General features: G+C 38.3%; 1 protein-coding gene across 1 annotated transcript in view; it reads left to right on the top strand.

Moving 5' to 3' along the window:
- Positions 1-647: 647 nt before the first annotated feature.
- Positions 648-24,373, top strand: part of GDA (guanine deaminase) — a 48,088-nt gene continuing 24,362 nt past the window's right edge. The window contains exons 1-4 of the mRNA XM_081940249.1: positions 648-1,039; positions 16,307-16,395; positions 21,080-21,251; positions 24,141-24,228. Of these exons, the coding sequence (XP_081796375.1) occupies positions 917-1,039; positions 16,307-16,395; positions 21,080-21,251; positions 24,141-24,228 (472 nt within the window). The 5' untranslated portion in view covers positions 648-916. The remainder of the gene's footprint in view (positions 1,040-16,306; positions 16,396-21,079; positions 21,252-24,140; positions 24,229-24,373) is intronic.

The following is a 24,373-nucleotide window of genomic DNA, read 5'->3' as shown; positions in this document are numbered from 1 at the left end:
TGGGTCCACAAATATTAAACCTAATACTCACCTTGGTTTTCATCAATTGAGAGCTTCCCACAGTCCTTTTTTTTTTTTTAGTAAAGTGTGGATTAAATCAGGGATTTTCAAAGATTTCTCAGCCCATGGAAACTATTTGCTAGAGTTAGAGTTTTTCAACCTTGCCAACTTTAAGATGTGTGGACTTCAACTGATCTAGAACAGTGTTTCCCAATCTTGGCAACTTTAAGGTGTGTGGACCAATTCCCAGAATTCTTAGTGTGGCTGGCTAGGGAATTCTGGGATCTAAAGTCCACATATCTTAAAATTGCCAAGGTTCAGAAACGCTGCTCTAGAAATTGCCTTGCAAGCCAACGTGTCTTATTGGACTTCATCAGCTCAGAAGTAGATATAGCCTGCTAGCTACCCACTCAGGATACTTTTATTAGATTATTACTAGGATTATTACTCTAATCAGAGTATTTTGTTTGGAATCTAATTTTGGCCATCAACCTCCTCTTCACCTTCTGGGCAAGGACGTGCTGCGGGAGGCTGTGCTTGCCCGCTTCCAGCTCCTTGCCAGGATGAGTCTTGATTGTTTTGTATCGATTTCTCCCAGCCGGTCGCACTTTGGCTGCCCTCAGGGCGGGCTGAGGAGAAGGCAACAGGCGGGCCAAAAGAAGCTCCCCCCGGGATGGGGCTGAGGGAGCAACCCGAGTTGGTTGTAATCACACCCCTAAAGAGGAGAGTCCTTAAATAGGGGAGGAGAGATGGTGACAGCGCTGTGGGCGCTGCTCCTGACACGCCGGGACCAACTGCCGGGAGCTCCCGCAATCGCAACCTCCGTTCTTAACGGCCGGCTGCACCGTTCTCCCTTCCCCGCCTTTTTCACCCCCGCGTCGGCCGCCTGCGCCCGTCTCGCCAAGAGGCGCGCGCCATGGACCCCCCGCGGGCCGCTCGGCTCGCGCACATTTTCAAAGGGACCTTCATCCACTCCACCTGCGCCTCGCCCATGGTCATCCTGCAAGGCCACCTGTTGGGTGTAGAGGAGAGCGGGAAGGTGAGCCTGGGAAAGGAGGGAAGGGCGGCGCGGGGGCTCCCGGCTCGCTGCCTTCTCTGGCACGGGGTGGGGTGGGGGGAGAAGGATGCGCTCGGGACGGTGAGGGTTTCCGCGTGGAGGGTTTCCGCGCGGAGCTGAGGGGCTACGAAGGAGGAAAGATGACACTTCGGCTGGGAGCAGCGCTTGGGACGGAGGGAGAAGTTTGAGGACAGGGCTGTGGAAGCGATATTTTTAACACCCCCCCCCCCTTGTTGGCATGAAAACCCCGGCGGTTGTAGAAACGCGAAGAAGAAGAAGGCGGAAGAGCGGGTGGTTGTCGTGATTCACATAACTTACGTAACACCTGAGAAGAAAGGGGGGGGGGATGTGAAATTGGGTTTAATCCGATCCATTGTCCAAGCAGGGAGCTCGTTTTCGGGTCGCTCAGAATCCCTGCAAATGATCAGCTGAAACAGAACAGACATAGGAAGGAGAAGATAGAGAGATGTTGGTGGTTTCCCATAAGTGAAAATCTCTTCCCGTCTGTAAATGGCAATTTAGGAAGGTGCGCAAATTGTGCCAACTATAAAGAGGACCTGATAGAGATATGCATCCCAATACTCTGCCCCCCCCCTTGTTTGTTTGTTTGAAAGGGCCACAAGTGTTTTCAGTACTGGCAATTATCAAGCAGGGCAAGAAAATATGATAGAAATAAAATAATAAATACTGCTGTTTGTAATAACCACAGCTGATTCATTATTTGTCAGCATAAAAGAGAAATTCTGTGGTTATGAATATATATAAAGAAAGACTTGTCATCTTTGGGTGTCTTTTTTAAATTATGATTTTATATGCATGTAAATACTTAACAGGAATTAATCTACATTCAGTCAGATTAAAAAGTCATCTGCGCTCATTTCCTAGAAAACATCATGATGAGTGTGTATATGGTGAAGAATAAATTAATATGAGGAGTGTTGAGAACTTGCACCATTTGTACTGGAAAATAAAGAACTATAAAAATGTTGAGACATAGAAAAATAAATTACTAGATATTTCAGGACAGTGCTCAGTGCTGATCCTCTTGTTCAGCTCACCAGATTGCTCTAATCTAAGATATTACATTAACATCATGTTTAATATTATCCTATTGTATAAAAGCCTGAAGAAAATGTTTCAGGTGCATTTTTTTCACTATTTCACCTATTCTAATTTTTGGTTCCACTAGCAAAGTCAATATTTGTTTAACTATTAGATAAGCAGTATCAAACAAAGCTTCCAAGCTTTGATACTCTAGCCATCTGGCTCTATATATCATTAGATGCCAACAACTCTAGTCTAATTAGATGCTCATTTAACAAGAAGTGTAATTATATGTTCCACATTCATTGGTGGTATACAGTTAAAAGCTTAATGAAGCATATTATTGTGCAAGCTCATACAGTTTCAAATATGTGTATGCGTGTAAAGAACAGATGATTGCAGTGACTAATATATGAATGTGTTTGGCATAGCAACCACATCTACTTGGTGGCTCTTGATTTTGCAGACCATGTAATTTAACTCCTTCCACTTTTGCTGTAGTACCATGTATTTCCTTGACTCTCTATGCTTTTTTGTACACTTGCAATAGTTACTTTATGACATGGCAGTTTTTCTCACAAAATAAGAGGCTGCCAATGCTTTTAGATTACAGCACACAGCTTATATCAGTTAGGCTTTGATAAAGGTGCCAAAGTCCCATTCAATAATGGTTTGGGTTGTGGCCCATTTTGAGAGAAATAGCAAGAGGTATAAAGGATTAAATTGTGACTTACCTGTCTGCAATGCTTTAGGCAACCATTTTGTCCTGTGATATTCCTTCCATCCCATAAGAGCCAACACTGATTCCAAATTTTGGCTCTGCCAATCCTGTGATGGCCACAGAAGGAAAACTGGCAGGACATTTTTGTACTCTTCATCTAGCAGATGGTTTTGGTCAGCTGTTGTACTCTGTTAGTATACTTGAAACTTTTAGACCATTTTTCTTCTATGAAAGACAGAGCCAACAGAACATCTTAAACAACTTACTGCTTTCCCATACATATAGCACAAGTTGTAAGAGACAAGTTGTAGCGCCATCAGCTTTTGCTGGTGGGAGAAGAAGAGCCATCTTTCTGTTAACAAGTTCTTTCACACTTATTTTTTATATATAATATATTATCCTTGCTTACTAAGCCATAGTTGAGGAGAGGATTCAGTGGACTTTGGTCTTAGAACAATCCTGGGACGAATGCCATGCAGCTATCAGTTCTGATGAAATAGTGATGAAAATTACATGGGAAAAGTGGTAACCTGACAGAAAGTTGGTGATTATTATTATTTTTTGCTTTGTGTTTGATGGCTTATTATCTTCCACTCTCTTTTGAAAATTATCCTTTGACATATCCGATGCTGCTCGAACAATGGAGACAAGGCTATGTGAAAGGTATAAAAAGAATGAGATGATTGGTTCTAATAGAAGAGAATATACTGCATGTAGCTCAGGGTGTATACTAGGTACTACAAATGAACAGGGAGGAAATCCCACACTCATTTGCACTGATGATGTTACCTAGCTGGGTAACGAAATACCTGTAAGCAAACAATCAAATTCAAAGACAACCAAGTATTCCACAGGGGAATATTGGTTTTTGAAAAATTCCAGTGAGTCTGGTTATTGGATGGAGACCACCAAATGCAGGCAGATGGGCGTCTCCTGTTCCATTCTTAGGCTATGAAAAATGCTCCTTTGGGAGCTGTGATTAAGCTCCACTCTTTTTATATAAACAGATTTTTTAAAGCAAATTGTGCAATTATTCTCAGAAACAACCTATTCTTAGAAACAATCGTAAGAGAAGTAAAGCCTAACACCCCAAAGAGGGAAAAATAAAAAGCTGGGTTACTGAGTGATGGGACATGCCGGGATGCCATGGATTCAAATTCTGCCCAGATTTTCATCAGCATCCCCAATTAAGGACAAAAATTAGATGATTTATTTTCCTCCTATTACTTGTAATGGTTGTAGATATACTACTGGAAAGGAGGCATAGAAAGAAATCAATAATTCATTCTGCTGTTTTTTCTATGCTGTAATTTTTGTTTCTTCCTGAAGAGTTTTCTTAATTCTGGACATGCAGAAAAGTTCAAAATGGAAAGATATGGTGAGGCAGAAGATGAACTTGTCCCTGTCTCACCTGTCTCATTACATGTAAGCTTCTAGATTCAGAGAATAACAATTAGGTAATGTACAGTTAGGCAATGCACAATTAGGCAATGTGCAGGCTCATCACAGCTAGTGAAATAATGATTGCTTAAAGCAGTTAATAGCAATTGCTTTTAGGCTTAGAGCCAGAGGAGAAAATACCCAACTAATAGGGATGAGTGTCTGAAAAACTGGCATTCATTGCTTTATCTCATGGAGTTCACTGATGCTGTGGAAAAAATAGTAAAACCTAAAAATAATCAATATTTTGTTTTAGTGTGCCTAGGAAAATTCTTTGACATGTAGAAGCATCTCATCACATCTTTTTGAAGGTTCATGCAGAAGTTGATCCTGGCTGTCTCTATATATGTAAAGTGAAGTGGCTCCCTGTGCATCCACACACAGGCACCCCAAGACAAACTGGGGGATGCTTCTGCAATATTCATGCACATTTGGCTGGAGTAAGAGGCTGCATCTTTCATATCTTTTCTTGAAGGATGGACACAGCCCTATGTGATGGTTCCTTTAATTCCTTTAATTCAGTTAACATTTGGCCTGTATTTAACACCATAGCTGTATTTCCTCTTGTCCTTATTGCTCAGAGTTCTTCATTAGAATACAAATGGCCATAAAAGAGAAAACACAAGAAACTTTATTCGGCAGTCCTATTAAAAAGGAGATAAATGGATAATTAAATTTGACTTTTACAATCTCTGTTTTACTTTTTCTTCTTCTTTGAAACCCTTATGCTTAGCTACCGGTATGTAAAGATAGTCTTTGAATTATAACCATTCATTTAGTAACCATTCAGCAGCACTTGCTTATGACCACTCCTTGCACTTATGACTGTTGCAGCACCTTCATGGTCACATGATAAAAAATTGGGCACTCAGCAATCAGCATGTATTTATGATAGTTGCAGTTTCCTGGGATCATGTGATCGCCATTTGTAACCTTTCCAACTGGCTTCTGACAAAGTCAAAAGAGGAAATGGCCGTGCGTTTTTTTGCTTAACAAACATGCAAAAAAGGTCATAAACTTGGGTGTGATTCACTGGGGGCATAAGTCAAGGACTATCTGTACTATACAAGAATACATTCATTTCCAGTGAACTGAATATTTGGCTGGCTTTTAACTTTTTGCAGATGTAAATAATCTGAAACAACTGTGGCAGGGTTCACACAGTGTTCCAAGATATTCTTAATGTTTTCTAAAATTGTGTGGATACATGGGTGGGTACATACACACATACACACACACACTATACCAAGACAAACTGCGCTTAGGATTTACTCAGTGTGTTGAACCTAACTTCTATGTATATGGATGGAATATCCTATTGAAGACTACTTGCCATGTGACATTTGGAAAAGTCTTGGGAGAGAAAGGAAGGCTTTTCATTTAAGACAACCAATAATTGGGATTGAATCAATACTATTACTATTTTTAATTTAAGTATACACCAGTTAAGGCACTGATGTTGATATAATATCCTTCAATAGAACATATCATTTCGAATACATACAGTAGGTATAGTGAAATAAAGTCACATTAACTTCTTATGACCTGTTACACCTTTCTCTAGGTTCTTCCAACATGTCCTTTCCCTGTCCATCCTTTCTTCAGTCTAAGTAATAATTTAAAATTAGACTTTCATACTTCTGTCACTAGCCTAGTCTGAAATTCTTAGATAGTTCATAATTAACTTTTGTTTCAGTTTATTTATCTTCATCTTACACAATGTTATAGTTCATTCAAGTTCAGCAATTTGGGGGCAAGGCAAAGCAACTGGCTCTTGAACAGATGACTGCTGTAGTAGCAGAGACATTATTTTATGATCTTGCACCAGGCACGTTTTTCCACTGGAGCAGATTCACTATGATACATCAATGGATGAAAATTTGAAAAATCAGATTATGTTATCAGATATTTGCATATTGGTTTATGAAATAACCTTTGCTTTATCATCTGATTAATTTATACTTATCAAACACTGCTGACAAACAAAAGAAGTAGAAGTTGATCCTGTTGACCAGCCTTTGCAATTTGCTTTTAGCAACTCTAGTCTTTGTGGGCCATATGCATTTGCTTTCTTCATAAAATGATATTTGCATAATAAATACATTATTGCACTATATGCTGTTCTGTAATAACGTTATTACAAAAATGCTGTGCTATAAATATAGCATTGGCAGCTTGTCTTCCATGACAACAGTTCTGCTTTCAGCAGTTACCATCTGGTGCTACTGTGTATGTTTATCTTTATTTCACTTTTTCTGGTTATGAAATTTGTATTTAATCAGAGCATTAATTTTTCTTTTCAGTTTACTTCAACATTTCTGCATTACAGGATTATTTTAATTTCTTATCAAAAGATCTGAATGTATGTGTAAGTTAAATAATTACATGCTCGTGTGGAATCATGCCATATTATTTGATTCATTGTCACTCATCTTACAAATGTGACTCTGTGTGGCTTACAATAAAATAAATAAAACTAGATACCTAAAATACCAAAAATTAAATATATAATGCAAATAACCTCCTTTAGGATACTTTATTTGACAGTGCTATTAAAAAGAATAGGAGATACAATCTATCATAGAAATGAAGGTTTTACAGCACAAAAAAGGTAATGAATCTGCCTTTTTTAAACCACCCAAACTATTTGCTAAGTTGAAAAAAAATGTATCTAATGACTGGTCAAAAGTAATGAAACAAGAAGACATTTCCAGTTGTTCTTTGCTATAGGAATTATTGCTGATTCTGCAACTAAAGCATTTGATGTCTCTGAAAGGAATTTAGTTGCAACTAATCTAATAAAAATAAATTCTGAAGACTTAATATGAGATTATTACCTATATCTGGAGAATGCCAAACATCATTGCATCAATAAAGCTAAAATATTACACACACACACACACACACACACACACACACACACATATATATATATGTAAATTACTAAATGCTTTATTCCTAGATATTAACTTTAGACCTCAGGGCATGGTAAGTATGTACCTTTCAGGGCACTATCATCATCGGGGAATAAGTGTATTGCTAAAGGTCTATGGAGATTTTCAGTCATCCAGGTCATGATTGTCCCAAAGGTGCTTTTTCAAGAGGCAACTGGACTTTCTGGTTTTTCTTTGAAGACATTTCACTTCTCATCCAAGAAGTCCTTGGAAGCACCTTTTGGACATCTGGTAATAAAAAAAAATCAAGACAATAAGTTTTAAGTTATTATGTTAAAGAAGCTATCAATCCAAAGGTTAAAACAAAGAGAAATATTATTTTGTAGAGAAACAGAGTCCAAATATTTTAAGATTTAGCATCTGAAATTCTACCTTAAAACTACCTTAGAAAATTCAGGAGAATTTATCTCTTGATATTCCTCTTCAATTAGAATTCAGTATACATGAGAATAAAAATATCAAATCTATAATTAAATAGATGAATCAAATGAATTCAAAATGAAGTATATTGAACTGATCTATCAAGAAAAGCAGATCATGCCAAACCCCATCCAAAGTGTCACTGAGAGGATGAAGAGCAGAGACAGGGAGGAAGAGGAAGATCAACTATAAGCTCTGGAGTGGAAGAAAAGAAATCCAAAAGAGGAGAATGAGAAGTGATAATAATGTTAAAAGTAATAATATATAGAGAGGTGCTGGTTTCTACATAGTGTTTAATGATTAATAACTAAGTAAACATATAAGAACTTTAAAAAGGAAGATCTTTTTTTCCTTTTATTTTTAGTTAGGTAATTCATTCCAATGCTATGTTATACCTTGAAATTAAAGGAAAGCAGATGTCTATATTTACACACAGTCCCCAGAGTCTATGGAATTCCCATTATCTTTCCTTACATCAATCACTATATTATTATTATTATTATTATTATTATTATTATTATTATTATTATTATTATTATTATTATTATTATTATTATTATTACTATACGATTGTATCACAGCGGCCAGTTGTTTTGCCGGATTTGGCATTGATTACTAGTCGGGCCCCACCCATTATTATTACCATCCCCACCCCTGTGCCCATGCTTTCTGGCGGCCAGGCATCATAGGCAAGTCCGGGGACCTTGCAAAGGCCTTGTGAGGTCCCCGAACTTGTCAAAGACGCCAGCTGCGCCATGTAAGCTTCCGCCGCTGTCCCCACACCCGCGCCCATGCTTTCTCGCGGCCAGGCATCTTAGGCAAGTCCGGGGACCTTGCAAAGGCCTTGTGAGGTCTCCTAACTTGTCAAAGACACCAGCTGCACCAGGTAAGCTTCTGCCGCCATCCCCACCCCTGCTTTCTGGCGGCTAGGAATCTTAGGCAAGTCCGGGGACCTTGCAAAGGCCTTGCAAGGTCCCAGAACTTGTCAGACACCAGCCGCACCACGTAAGCCACCGTCCCCACCCCACGCCCATGCTTTCTGGTGGCTATGCGGCCCTGCGCTATAAGTGAGCCCAGGATCCTTGCAAGACCGCAAAAGGACACCGGACTCACTTATAGTGCAGGGCCGCGGCAGCCCCTCCACCCAACGCTTAGTTGCAGCTTACTTACCTCCTTGGTGTCAGCAGGCAGCAATAGAGAGCCAAGCAGGAAAAAAGTAAGTGGGTTTAGATAGGGTTCTTAGAGGCGGGCGGGGCTATTGGTGAGCCAGCCAATCAGTGAGTGATGGGCGGGGCTAGGATAGTGCGGACGGGCGGGGGAGCGAGCAATGGAGTGACTTCCGGACGGACAGGGGGGAGCGAGCGAGCGACAGAGCCGGGGCAGGCGTTCCAGAACTTACTTCCGGGTCCATCAGTGGAATCTCTTCTAACCGATGGCGGGAGCTTATGCGGTGCAGCTGGCATCTTTGACAAGTTCAGGGACCTTGCAAGGCCTTTGCAAGGTCCCCGGACTTGCCTAAGATGCCTGACCATTCTTTTTTTTCCAATGAAGGGTTTTTTTTTGTAATTTTTTTTTATTGGTTTTAAAATATTTATGGGAAAAGGGTAATAGGGTACATAAATTTTTTTGGTAGCTCCCATATTAGTAGTAGAAATCCCCCCAATTCTCAAGCTTCTACAATTTTAAAAATAGCATGTAAAGGATAAGCATATACAGAGTTCTTACATTATATCAGCCATATGTTCAATCCTCTCTTTCTTTGTCACGTTCTAGAATATCAACAATTACAATAATATTTCAAATATATTTATTTTTGTGACCTGAGCCTTTGCGATATTGCTTCGTCCTCCCTGTCCCCAGGTGGAGCCACAGCCCCCCCTCCCCATGTCTTCTAGATTACTGCCTTTCCCCCCACCTCCACTATCTTCATCCTCTGGGAGAGAAAAATGTTTTTAATAGAGGCCTCTGCCACGTCCACTGTCTTAATTCTGATACGGCTTCCCTCCCAGAAAAATCACCATTCCTTCTGGCAATAGCCATCTAAACCAAATTCTACTATTATATAGTTTCTTTGATAAGGAGGAATATTTCATCCTTTTTTCTCTTATCTTTTTTGGAATTTGTTTTAGAATGGTAATTTCTTTATCTTGGTATTTTAAAGGTCCCTCCCTTTGGGCCCCTAGCACCTCATCTCTCGTGGTCCTCCTGAGAAATTTAACATGTACCTCTCTTGGAACATTATGGATTCTGGCATAAGCTGAGTTAATTCTATAAACCAGGTCCATATCCCACCACATCTGCTCTTTGTTTCTTTTAAGGTATTCTGCTAAAATTGTGCTCATAATATCTTTAAGGTCTTCATTTTCTGTCTCTGGTAGATTATGGAACCTGAGAAAAAAAGACCTTCTTTCAAATTCTATTTTGGTCATAAAATTTTCCAATTCTAAATTCCCCTTTCGGACCTCCTTAACCTTTTCCTCCATCCCGGCTGCCCCATCCTCTAGCACCGCAATTTTCTGTTTATTTTCTGTTGTATTGTATTGTAACCCCTCTGAGTTCGTCTTTGAGGTCTGCCACTTCCTTCCTCAGTTCGTTTTGACCTCTCATAATTTCCCGAAACATTTCATTAACAGACAATTCTTCTGAACTCTCTACAGCCGCTTCTTTTTGTAGCAATGAAGTGATCTTTGGCTGTTGGATATTTGAGCTGGAAGTTGCTGAGGCGGGGGATGAAAGTGACTTGCCCGTTGGAGGTTTCTTAGGTCCCATTGTCTAAATTCAGAGATGATAAATCTTTCACAAAGAAAATGGCGCCGCTGGAGCGCACAGCCGGGATAGTCCAAGGTGACAGGCAAATCCGAAAGTAAAAAAGTTAGTTCTCCTTCACTATTCCAAGGCACAGAGGTACACCAAGAAGGGACAGATCCAAAAAGTCCACGCAGCAGAAGAGATCCAGAGCACCCTCAAGGGAAGTATTAGAAGATGCCAGAAGTCATTTTTCCCCCTGGGGTGGTTTCAAAAGGCAGCTTCATTTATGAGTACAAAAACGGGAATGGAGGGGAGCCATTTTAACTCCTCCCTTTCGCAGAGAGAAGAGCAGAAGTTTTAGTTTTCTTTAAAAACAGCTCAGCACGCACTCTTGCAACTGTGTATTCAGTCTTTCTCACATAATTAGCTCAAGTGGCAAGTCAGCCTTTGTTCTCTCTCCATTCCAGAATGGAGAGTAAAAGTTTAAATGCCGCTTCGTCCGAAGGGGGGTTAAAAAAGGAAAACTCCCCCCTCTAATCTTCGGTTTTAAATAGATTGAACAGTAATTTACAATAGCCGGCTGCTTATCCGTTACTGGTAATTGAGGAGATTAGGAAGGATCCTCCATGACCAACATTTCAGCCACACTTCCTTTGGTTAACTTATTTCCTCCGGCGCCCGTTCAGCGAAGGGGCAGTCATGCTCCCCCTTCTGCTCCCCGGCTCCTGGGGCGAAGCTGGAAAACCCCCCACCAGTTGCCACCGAGTCTGGGGGGCTCCAGCAAGCCGCCCTACAGCAGGGGGTCACCTCCAAGGCTGTGCTACAAACGGAGCCCACTGAGAAGACAAGCGGCAGACAAACGTCCGTCACCTGCAGGGACCGGAAGTCGAATCCTTCCAATGAAGTTTTTGATTTAACTGATCCATATCTGTGTTTTCAATTAAGACAAGACAAAACAAGTTATTAAGCTAAGCAGGAAATGTCATGAAATTTAAATTTAAGTCCAAGCAGGAAAGCCTGAAATGATTACAGTTTATATTCAGATAGTATTGTATTATACAAAGATGCCTGGGAGTTAAATTGCATTTCAGACAATGACCTAATGCAGCATCCTTTATAATATTAAATATATTGCAGAAAAGCTATATATAACTTAATTGCAATATTGCATACATATCTCCCCTGCTCTTTAAAACATCAGCAAAGTTGTCTGGATTTCAAATTGGAAACTTCTGACTACAGTAATTAGAAAATATTGTAATTACGGTAGTAATTTTGTTTAAACAAAATGTCCAGCCATCACTGTTACATGGAAAAGAACGGGGGTGGGGGTGGAGAAGGAATAGGAAAGGAAGGGCCCGGGGAAGGAGGAGAAGAAGGAGCAATCTGACTTTACAGGCTGAGAGGCAGAATTGGTAGAAATGTTTGGTAAAGGAAGAGTAGGCATTCCTGTTAATACTACACAATGAAATCAGCAAGTAAACTCGTGCTCCTAAAAGACAACCACTGTAACTTCTTTATTGCCTGGTTTCAAAGTCCCAAGAAAAGGTAATATTTTACATGCACAACTCGTAGGAAGAGAGAAAAAACACAAATAAATTGGAAGAAGGAAAAGGGTGGGGGAAGAAATAGTTTGACAACCTATTTCTGCTATTGTGAATTGTACTTATTTAGTAAATTTATCATCTGCCCATCTCATACACACAATATGAATTTTTGAATCTCTATGTATCTGACTGATAGAATGACTGAGTGTGTCCAGATTCTTGGCAGCTTACACCATAATTAAATATTAAAATAGTCATGGTTAAAGAAATCCCAAACAATACTGGGATGCAGATGTTCCTGGTGGCAGAGAATATTTCTATGGAGTAAAGCAGCTGGTGCAGCATATTTAGTTGGCCCTCCCCAGGTTTTAGTGGGAGGGGCATTTGTAAAATACTGCACATTAAATACTCCAGTTACAGAAATTATTTGTACAATGACTTTTGTATTCAAAGATAGAATATCTTCTTTCAGAATGTTCCAAACTTAGTTTATAGTATTTTGTACTGAGATGAACAATAAGAAGTTACTGACCTATGGGTATCACAAGATATTTAATTTAACACTATTTCTGTATCTGTGAATTTGAACAAATGGCTGTTTCTACAAGAAAAGCTTAAACTGGTATTCTGAAGGTCCAATGTATAACTAAAATATCCAGCCACACCCGCTGAATGTGAAAGTATTATAAGGTAACTGTAGGTTATTTACTTTCAATCAGGAGCAGGATTAGCTCCCTCCAAACAAACAAAAACTCTGAGTCAAAAAGAGGGTGAGGATAGATATTCTTTTTTTACACTTTTAAAAAACTTAAACAGTGGTAACAAGAAATTGCCAGGTGTGCTACCAGCTATATTGGATGCTGGGATACAGCTGGGATGATTGCTCCCTATTTCATTTGGCTGGTTCCTGTATTAATGACATACTTTTAACAGAACTAATGACAGGAATAGACCACAAGCCCAGAGGAAAACATCTTTGGTGTTAGGCTTCTTCTATTATCAGACTTGACATCAACTGAAGGTACACACTTGAATACCACAGGGCTAAACAAGTGTCATGGCTGCAGTCCTAGAATGAAGAGACTGAAGTTACTGGATAAGACTTAAGTCATTGCATTCTCTGCAGTTTAAATCCACCATTGTTATTTCCTGCCTTTTCCATGGCTTACCAGGAACTTCTGGAGTATCTAGAGGGGTGGCTGCCTTGGGTTTGGCAGACAAGGGAGATCCTCTCCTCTCTCTATCTCCATGTTTGAAAGCTCATCATCCTTGAGATTCAGAAGAGTATGAATGCATGATACTCCATCTTCATTAATAATAAATAAATAAATAAATATTTATTTCTTAGCCGCACCCTCTCCCGAAGGACATTGCAGAAGGTTTTTTCCAGTTGCAGTCAATGAGATCTATGCAGTTTCAGAAGAACTATTTTCTTCTTCAAGCAACAAAGCATTCTCTGTGAGACAATGGAAGATTCTGTACCTCCCCTCCATCATCACTCTGCCCAAGCCTCCTCTCTTTCTCCTTCTACTAAATTCCTTTCTGTCCCCACACCATTCAAAATCAGTTCATTGATCAGATAATTTGGGTTAAGGAGGTACTACAGATAGAAATGTTGAAAGAAATGCATTTCTTGTATGTTAACATTTAGCAGAAATATTTAATCTTCTCCAATGGCCCAGATGTCCCATCCTGCAATGTGCATCCAGACTGCAGTCTAATTTAAAATCTTCCTTCCCATTTATCATTGGTAGATGTACTAAAAGCAGTAAAACTGTAAAAGTAAGTAATTTTTAAAATGTGACTGGAAGCTGCAAGTGCAAAGAAAATGGACTGATTTGTGCCACAATGTAGAACCGTCCAACTGATCTGTCATCCAGCTTCTTAAATAATTGTATAGATGGAAATGCTTGGTAGACAATAAAATACAATGTTTGACAGCAGTGGAAGGTCTTCTTCATAACAGTTTGTTAGAAGACCTGGCATGGCCCAGCAGTGGAATTTCTGAATTGTTTGAAACTCCTGAAGGAAATGGGAGGCTTCTCTGATGGTTAAAAACCAGAAGATGATTAGAAAAAAAGGAAAGATGTTACTCATAAATAACCTTAAAACATACATTTTAATCATATTTTAAAAGAAACTTAGCAAGCATAGAAGAAATGGCTGGTCATCTTTCTGAAAGTCAACACTTCCAACAAAAGTATAGTTCATAGGTAACATTTATCTCTCTAGTTGTGGACAATAGCCTAAGGATAGCCGTTTTGCAGTAATTGAAATAGTATGAACCACAAGATGGAGATCAGGTCAAGAAATCAACACCACATCAAGGCTACAACTACAGTAATTTTATTAGGATTGGCTATAGTAATACATAAATCTTGCAAATGTGATTATGCTTTATCTCCTTTTCTAATACTTATTTTGAACTATGGGGGTATTCCTCAGAAATACTTACAGTGTACATACCTTCATTTTTTTGGCTGAAGCAATGTTTCCCTTTTTATTGCTTTTGTAATAGCTCTTCCCTCTCCCTGTCAAGGCCAACTTTTTTACTATCTACAAATAGGCCCTGCCAAAATTATACCATGAACTGTTGGCTCCTATCACAAATCAGGTGGTTGGTCAATCTGTTACTTCAAACAACTTATTGAATTAACAGATGGCCTCTTTAAGGTGCACATGAGAAGCCAAGGCAAGGGATAAAGTGAACAATGTTAGAGAAGAGAACAACTGCTACCAAAATGTATAGTATTTAGATTTTTGAGAAATGGTATCAGTTATAAAGATCAAGGAAATTCTTCGAAGGTCCTTGCAGGTGGAAAGTTTGTGAGGTCTGTGATAGACAAATGTCATTAGGTCACTAATCCAATCTAACCTGAATATACAATGTTTCTCCAGAATTATAATATTTAAGTAATTGAGTTGTTAGATTAATCTGTTGAAAATCCTGTGGTTTTCAGTTGAATTAGGACACAGATAGTAAACATTTGCTAAAATTTAGTTGTAATAAAATAATTCAGTTTTAAAAAGCAATTCAATGATCAAGTACAGTGGGATCTCGGGTGCCGACCGTAATCTGTTCTAGGACTTCGTTTGGCACCTGATTTGGTCATGAAATTCCTGTGAAAATTATTTTGTGGAAGTTGAATGGATTTTGGAAATGTATTCCTTTTAAGCAACACTCAAAAACACAGAAATGATATAAGAAGGGGTAGAAATAATTATGCAACATTTGCATTAAACATGTTGCAATATTTATAAAATATCAGCCTGCAAATGCATATATATATATATGCATTTGCAGGCCCAAAACCCAGCCTGAAGATGGCGAGTGAGACCTCGCTGAAACGTTGCCAAGACAGTCTCAATCTTACACGGGAAAAGACCCAAATACAACAAGACCAGCATTCCTACACCCGTGAAAATCTACGAACACACACACACACACACACACACACACACACACACCCACCCAAATATGAGCATACTGCTTCCCTTGTGCCTTTCAGCTCCACCCTAGGAGCCTTTCAGGCCAAAACCATTTTGTATTGATTTTTTTGCTGATAAATAAATGAAGGGAGACTAGTATAGATCTATTTCAAGCTATTTAGCTCTGATCAGCTAGCCATACCCTTACTGGGAATTGAACTTGGGCTATTTTACATGTTAGGCAGTTATAATAACTTCTGCGCCACAAGCTCTCCTCCCTTATCAGCTGAGCTAGGGGAAGGCTCCTATGGTGGAGCTGAAAGGCAAAAAGGAAGCAGTATGCTCCCTCCCATATTTGGGGCATACCAGGTGCCTTGACAAAACATCTAATTATTCCCCTGGCTCAGCTGATAAGAAGGAAAGCTTGTGGCTTAGAGGTTATTATAACTGCCTAACATGTAAAATAGCCCAAGTTCAAATCCCAGTAAGGTTATGGCTTGCTGATGAGAGCTAAATAGATCTATACTAGTCTCCTTTCAATTATCAGCAAAAAAATTATATATATATATATATATATATATATATATATATATATATATATATATATATATATATATATATATATATATATATATATATATATATATATATATATATAATCAGAAGTAAATACACAGATATACATATAAAACATTGTCTTCTGTAAATATATTAGTTTTCATATTGACAAGCTCTCTATCTCTCTCTCACACAATATATATATCACATATTATTTAGGATATATAAAAGAAAATTATCTATTTTAAAAAGAACCAATAAAATGAAACATTTAATACGATTAATTTCTACCATTAACAAAAATAAAACATAAAATAAGTATTTGCCAAATTGCCTTGCATACAGAATAATATAATGTATGTATTTCATTCTTTTACCCTTGTCTTAGATTGCGTTTCTTGAACCAGCTGAAGGACAAGACAAACTTGTGAAGAAGTGGGGATTTAAAGCATCTGATATACAAGAACTCAGTAATAAGTATGCATTTGTTCTATATTACATTCTCAACAAATTATTTGTCTGATTTTTTTTCAAGAACAAGTGGTGGCTTATAAATCTAGTTGACTTAAAAGCAGAACAACCAGTAGCACCAGTTTGGATATACGGTAATAGCAAAGAAGCTAGGGACAATGCCAAATAGAATTGATGAAATAATATGCACCACTACAATTGTTTTTAGTATATTAGAAGAGGATCACTATGCAAGAATTTAAATCTTAAATCTCCTGAGACTTCGTAAGATTATTTCTGTTGATTCTTGTTTGTTCTTGTCCTTTTTCTTTATTTAGCTGATAAAAAATAAATCCATTTATGTAATTTCCTTTCTCTTTCTCTGCCATGAGCTATTCATGTTTATTAATTATTTATGGCTTTCTAATTTAGTAAGAGTTGTACAGGCATCAAAACTATTGCAGAAATGTTTTGGACATTGTTTGGTCTTGAAAAAAAGTCCCACAACTCATTAAAGCAGCCACATCTTTTTTTAAAGCTTCCACCTATAATTATATTTATGACCATCAGAGGGATGCTGTCCTGATGGGAAATCTGAAGCACTTCTAAATAATTTGCAAACTATGTGCAACACCATTATCAGTTGTATCATTTGATTATCTATTTAAAATATTTGTGTAACACATTGCACAAAGAAATCTCATAACAATTTGCACTTAAGAGAGACTGTTCAAACATTTGATTAAAAATTATATTAAAACACTGTATAAATGTAAAATAATAATCTCTCTCTCTCTCACACACACACACCAGACACACACTAATATACAGTATTGGAGCTTATTGCTCCGGCTACATGAAAAAAATTAGGGACAATGCACTTTACAGTTTAAGCTGCTCCTGCTTTAAATAAGGTTAAGTAAAACATGTCCCATTGAGACACTGACCACCTTCATTCCAGAATATTGGCTGGAATGTTCATGAATCACATAAAATGCAATGTTGACAATAATACACGAAATACATGGTGTGACAAAAATAAATATTTTTCAGGCAGCTCGTTCAGTATTATGTAATTTAAGAAATTATCCTGTGATGGGCACAGTCTGCCTGCCTGTAGTGATTATGAAGTCTTGATATTACAATTGCCACAATCTTACTGCACAATAAATTATGAGATTTTCCAGTTTACTACACAGTACTGACAAGTTCTTCAGCTGCCCTACTGCAAACTACAGTTGCTTCTATCAGCAGCAGAATGTAACTTGCCACTGGAAAGGCAGATTTTAGGCAAATCCTAGACCAGTGTTTCTCAATCTCGGCAACTTTAAAATGGATGGACGGCGGCCCGAGGAATGATTGGAACTGAAATCCTCCCATCTTAAAGTTGGTAGGGTTGAAAAACTTTGCCCCAGATGATTACACTGCATGGCTCATGCTCAAACTAGTACATAATAATTCTGAACATAATTGGGATACATTCTTAAATACTGTGCAAGTCACCCGCTTTGATTGAAGCAGTTTATTTTGGACATAATCCATGCAGCAGCTATGACAGTTTTTATTATGTTTACAATGACTTTCACTTCATTAGCAGTGAACCGCTTTTTAAAATAAACACCTTGGCCCTGCCCTGTAGCAAAATATGAGGAAAGAACAAAAACAAGGAAGTTACCCAAGAAACAATGGGTGTCCTTCAGTAAACTTTAAACAGGACAAATTCTGGATAAAGTTTCTTAATAATTGTTTATAAAAAGCCCCCAGCAGATAAATCATGTAGAATTATAGTATGATTTATAAAACCATAATAAATAGTTTAAGATTTTCTGTTCTGATCACCAGATACTCAAAAAATACAATATACATAAATGATAAAAGTGAACTAAACAATGGCAGAAGCAAAACAAACAACCCCCCTCCCCAATTCTTCACTTAAACATCCAGTGGTGGGTTCCTACCGGTTCAGACTGATTTGGCCAAACCAGTAATGGTTTGGAAAACTGGGTCGCTGGAACCGGCAGAGACTGAGGCCTGCCACACCCCGTGGCAGCGCTATCTTGTTTTTGGTTTCTGCACAATTTTTATTGTACTGTGCATGTGCGCACTGTGAATATCAAGTACACGCGTGTGCTGCGCATCCATGAGCAAACCGGCAGTAGTGGCTGCTGGAACCCACCCCTGCTCTTAACCCAGCCTATTTCAACAAACTGAGTTTTATTATGAGGGGAAAACAGGAAGTAGAAGCGCCATGTAGATCACATCTAGATTGCATCAAGTTTTGTATGAAAATTATATATATATATATATATATATATATATATATATATATATATATATATATATATATATATATATATATATATATATATATATATATATATATATATATATATTAATGATATCAAAAGTGTAGAGGAGAGGTAGAACCAGTTTCCTATATGCAATTATGGATATACAAGTTATAAACATATAGACACAGCACCAACTGCTTGCATAATGCTGGCAATAATACATATGACATAACCAATCGCTCTATCTATCAATATTAACCACATATAAATTAATATGGTATTTGTTCATGTGAAAAGTTAATTATTCCTTTTCCTTAGTATGTATGTGTGTGTATATACAGCTGTGTAAAAAAAAATCCTGCACGCTTTCAGTTTTAAGCTGTATTTACATGTTTAATCAACTTTTCATTCATAGACACCACGCAAAATTAGTACTTTGATGAAAATTTCTGTAGTCGGATTGAGATGGATAATTTTTATTAATATAACCAAAGTCTTTTTAAGGTTTTGAGGGCGTTTATGTGCTAAAACAAACAGCTCGAATTTTAGAGAATCTTAGGATCGAAAGTAGCCAATCAGCAGGTCTTTGCTTTCATCAGTACTGAGTAGCGGCATCACATCATTGTGCTTCATGAAGAGGGTTACTCCTGTACAGAAATAGCAAGAGAGTGAAATGCCATCACACCACAGTGAGCAGAGTGGTTGAAAAATACCAAATAATTGGTTCAGTTGATGACAGGCTCCGCTCTGGAAGACCAAGAAAGTCAACAAAACAGCAAGATCAGGCTCTGCAACACATTTTGATGGCTGACAGGAAGCTCACCTCACCTCAGATTACAAGAATTTAAGGTGAAACATGTGATGTAAAAGTGTGCACAAGCACAGTGCATCGCAGATTGCTTGCCAGAAGGATCAAAGGCTGCAGGGCTCGAAGTAAACCTTTGCTCACAGACACCGCTCTCGTCGACGTGTGTGGGCCAAGAAGTATGCCAAGTGGACCAACGAACAGTGGGCCAAGGTCATCTTCAGTGACGAGAACAATTTCTAGTTGACTGGGAATCAGTGCAATAAGTATGTCAGAAGATTTCCAGCTGAAGAATTAATCTGTACTGCCTGAATCTATCTATGAAGCATCCATTGCACATGATGATCTGGGGTTGTATCGCTGCTTCTGGTATTGGTCGGATACAAATCGTGCAGCGAATCATGAATTCCAAGCAGCATGTTGAAGTCCTGGAAAAGACCATGCTTCCTTCAGCTCAGCAACATGTAGGGAAGGGTTTTTACTTCCAGGATAACAACGCTCCTTCTCATCAAGCCAAGTCCGTCCAGCAGTGAATGAAGAAGCATGGTGTTCGACTCCTGGATTGGCCAGCTCAGAGCCCCGATTTGAACCCAACTGAGAACTTGTGAGCCAAGATTGGTTACGAAATAAGCAAGAAGCATCCAAAGACCAAGCAGGAGCTGATTGTATCCATTATTGCAGCCTGGCACCACGTTGTCACCAAAGATCACATGCAAAGGCTTATACAGTCTATGCTGAAGCGATGCCGCCTGGTGATAAGCAATAATGGCTGGCCAATTTCATATTAATAACCATGTTTGGTTACCTAAACGGTCCTTTTCAGGGCCACAAACAATAAAAATGTTAACAAACACTAGCATTGGCCTTAGTGATTGCAACATGTATGCCACTGGTATGCATCAGTTAATCTGTTTTCATAGTCATTGTAAGCATGAAAGAAAATGTACAATCCCCATCAAAAGAGCACCAAATTGCAAAAACCTTATGCTTTTCACTTAAAAACCACCAGTATTTATTTAAATATAACAATATTTGCATAGCAGTTAGCATAAAATATCATAAAATCAATGGCCTATCCAAAAAATGTCGTAAATCATAAAGCGTGCAGGACTTTTTCACACACACACACACACACACACACACGGTCACCTCATGGCTGCTGCTGTGTTGCATTATTTTTGAGGCTTATTTATGGGGGAAGGCTTATTTTAGTGCATGTGCTCAAAAGCCTGATTGGGCTTATTATCCAGGGAGGTCTTATTTTCAGGGAAACAGGGTGCATATATATCGGATGCTTTGGTTTCCAGATAAGATTATTCCACGAGCATATTAAGACATCCAGGTGAGATTTGATGAGGGGCTCTAAAGAAGCAGGAGAAAATGATGCATGATAATGTCATAACAGAAATACTGTACTTACATGCTTGTGTCAGACATTATGATGATGATGTAATACTGTACTGTATGCAACTGCAACATTTGTGTGATTACATCATCGTGTAATGATATATGATAATGTTAATATCACTGTTACTGAAATCACTGGGTGTAATAAAATGCAAATAATTACATTTGGAAAGTTGATGTGCTTGTTTCTCATACTTTTCTTTCCCAGTGAATTCTTCATGCCAGGTTTGGTTGATGCACATATCCATGCCCCACAGTATTACTTTACAGGGATACGAGGAAATCTGACTCTTTTGAAATGGTTGGAAAAAACCACTTATCCAGTAGAGGCTGAATTCAAAAAAATTGATTTTGCTGCAGAAGTGTACACTAAAGCTGTGGTAAGACAGATCTGTCTGTCTACTTGTCAGTTTGTCCTATCTATTGTACCTCTTTTCCTTGTCACCATAAGCACCTCAGGATTCTTTCCCTACTATTTCTATGGTTTACAATTATATAAAAAATATTATTTGGGATAGGTTATGCTGAATTTTATATAATAATTTGATAATCCTTTATCTCTTCTTCTGAATTCTCCATTTCTAATTCAATACAAACATAACAAAGAAAAAAAGTCTTCTTCCTGATTCCTTACAGTTTAAAACGTATAATTCATTAATAAACAGGAGCAATTGGAATAGATAGGAAACATTATTCTAAAGCTAGAATAATTAAACCTCTATGTCATGGCCTGCTCCCAGATAATAACCAATTTTGTTGTATTTATTCTGTACAATGACAATAAAAGCTGTATATATTAAAAAAAATAAAAATAAACCATGAGCAGATAAAGCTAAAAATTGCTTTAAAACTTAAATTTTACATTTGCTTCTAGATCCAATTCAAGATGTTGGTTAAGATCTTTATAGCCCTTTGTGGCATGGGACCAGTGGTAGGTTCCTACTAGTTTGGACCAGTTTGGTCGAACCAGTAGTGCTTTGGAGGCCTGGGTTGCTGTAATTGGCAGCTACCCAGGCCTGCCACGCCCCCGAACTGGTTCCCCAGTCAGAACCATTGGCGCCACCATCTAGTTTTTCAGTTCTGCCCATGCACAGAACAATTTTAATTGCACGTGTGCAAAGCACTCCCATAAGCAAACCGGCAGTTGTGCCGTTCGGAACCCAATCCTGCAAGGGACCCATCGGAGGAACTGTCTTGTTCCAATTACATCAACTCGGCCTCCCTAGTTAGGCAGAAACACTGGCCGCCATTCTTCTGGTTTTCTGGAAGAGCATTAAGATCTGGCTCTGTAAACTAACCTGGATACCCAAGAGGTGTACGCAACCTGGGGGTGTTGGTGTCTTGAGGGTGCTCTCTCCATTTTTTGAACTTTATCTATTTCTATAGGATGTTATGGAGTTTATTTGTAAGCCACTAAGAGTCACTTAGTTTGTGAGATGAATGGTGCATAAATTTGATAAATAAAACAAAATAAAATGCAAAATGCTGTTGTCTGGAAGAAGTCCAGTGGTGGTTCCGGATTCTGTTCCAACCGGTATGGTTGGAACGGCCCCGGTGTCACCCACATGGACACGCATGGCGCACGTGCATACGTGCACAGCTTGTGCATGCATTGTACTTCCCTGCAACGCTTCCACAAACCTCCGCGATGCTGCAGCTGCTCGGCGGAGCGTCACACAGGCGCCGTATGCACCATGCACGTGCGCCGAAGCGCCAACGGGCTTAAAGCACATGTAAGGAGCTCGGGTAAGCGGGTGAGCCCTGCGGAGCACCGTACCCGAATTAGTTTTGCATGGAGTAGGTGCCTGGTGCTCTGGGCAGGATCCAGTATGCCCGTAACCGGAGCGTCCCGCCTGCAATCCACCACTGAAGAAGTCCCACTGAAGTCAGAAAGATATAAAGAGTTGAGCAATTATTTGGACTTGATTTCAGGAAAGTACTGCAGAATGAACATTGCATCCATCTGCAGCTCTTTAAAATAGCTGCAAAGATCAACTGTACAATTCTGGGGAAAAACATGCTTCCTTTAAAGAGCTCATAATATGTCCTTTCTGAAACAGCTTTGAGGAATCAAATACAAAATGCTGCCTACCTAGCCCTTGCGAACAGATATGTTTATACAGCTGGAAATCAATGTTTTGTACAAATAATTTTGCATGGAGTAGTTTTCAACTCTTTAAATATATATGGATGATTTCCTAGTTATTACATCTGATTTATACAACAGGAAAGGCTAAGTAAATATAATATGTTGTTTTGGTAGAATGCTTTATAAAGCACTAATTAGATGCATGCATCATTTTTAATCTCTGCTCATGATCTAGCCATTTTTAAGTGCAACTAACCTCAATGGTGAAATCGGTTATATAGTTTTTTTCTCTCTTTGGAATCTGTGGGATTTTAAAAGGGAGCCAACTCTGAATAGATTGGATTAATGAAAGGTTAGAAATGAGACTGTGGCACAATTTAGATGCTTAGAGCCAATTAAATATGATATAGTCTTAGTTCTATAATAAATTTAAAAATGACCAATCCTATCACTCCGCTTCCCTTTAATATATACTCTTTTTGCTTTTCTTCTATTTTCTCTGGGAAATCAAATCCTTCATTATATGAAAAGACAAGATGCAAGTTGATATGATTTGCAAAAACATAGACTTCAGAAAAATTTTTTATGACAAATTAACACATTTGTACAAAGGAAAAAGTAAAATGAGAGTCTATAATCTGTACACACCCACATATTAGTCATTCAGATTAAACAGAGATAAACCAGCTATTCTGATTTATCGCTGGCTATATTTGCACAGTGGATTTGTTTCACTGTTATTTACTGAATAAATTATAATGCTTAACAATATGTTAAACTGGAGACAAGAAACAGGATATTTGTTTTGCATAATTTGAACTAAATCTTTGTAGAGGAAAAAGACTAATAGTTTCTGCTTTGTTTGCTGAAGGCCATAATTGAATTCTTAGTAGTTCTCAAGAGACAGAATGGAAGAAACATGCACACCCAGGAAAGATAGTACCCTAGGACACGTTAGATATATTATTAAGTTAATACACCGCTAATTTTTTTTAAAATAGATGACAGGAGGTAGAATAATAAAGGTATTTTTTTTCTATAATGCCTATAATATTTTTGTCCTGACAATTGTCATTGATTATATTGATGTGCAGATTTTTTAAAAAAGAAAATGGTACCATTATTCACTGCATAATTCTCTCCTGAAACAAATAAATTGTGAGGGTTTTTTTTTAAATAGAGGCGAACACTCAAGAATGGTACGACTACAGCTTGCTATTTTGCCACAATTCACACAGATGCTGCTTTGCTTCTGGCTGACATTATAGGTAAGATTGTCAGGTTGTCAAGAACTTTTAGAATGGGCTAGCAGAAAATAAATTGGGATTTATTGGTCAGTGATTAAAAATAGATTGGTAAGGCTTTCTGAAGTACAACTATCTAACAATAACAATAATTAAAAATGTATTTCCT

The sequence above is a fragment of the Natrix helvetica genome (assembly GCF_964273705.1).
Source record: "Natrix helvetica genome assembly, chromosome: 2".
Taxonomy (NCBI): Eukaryota; Metazoa; Chordata; class Lepidosauria; order Squamata; family Natricidae; genus Natrix; species Natrix helvetica.
This window is presented reverse-complemented; position numbering and strand designations above follow the sequence as displayed.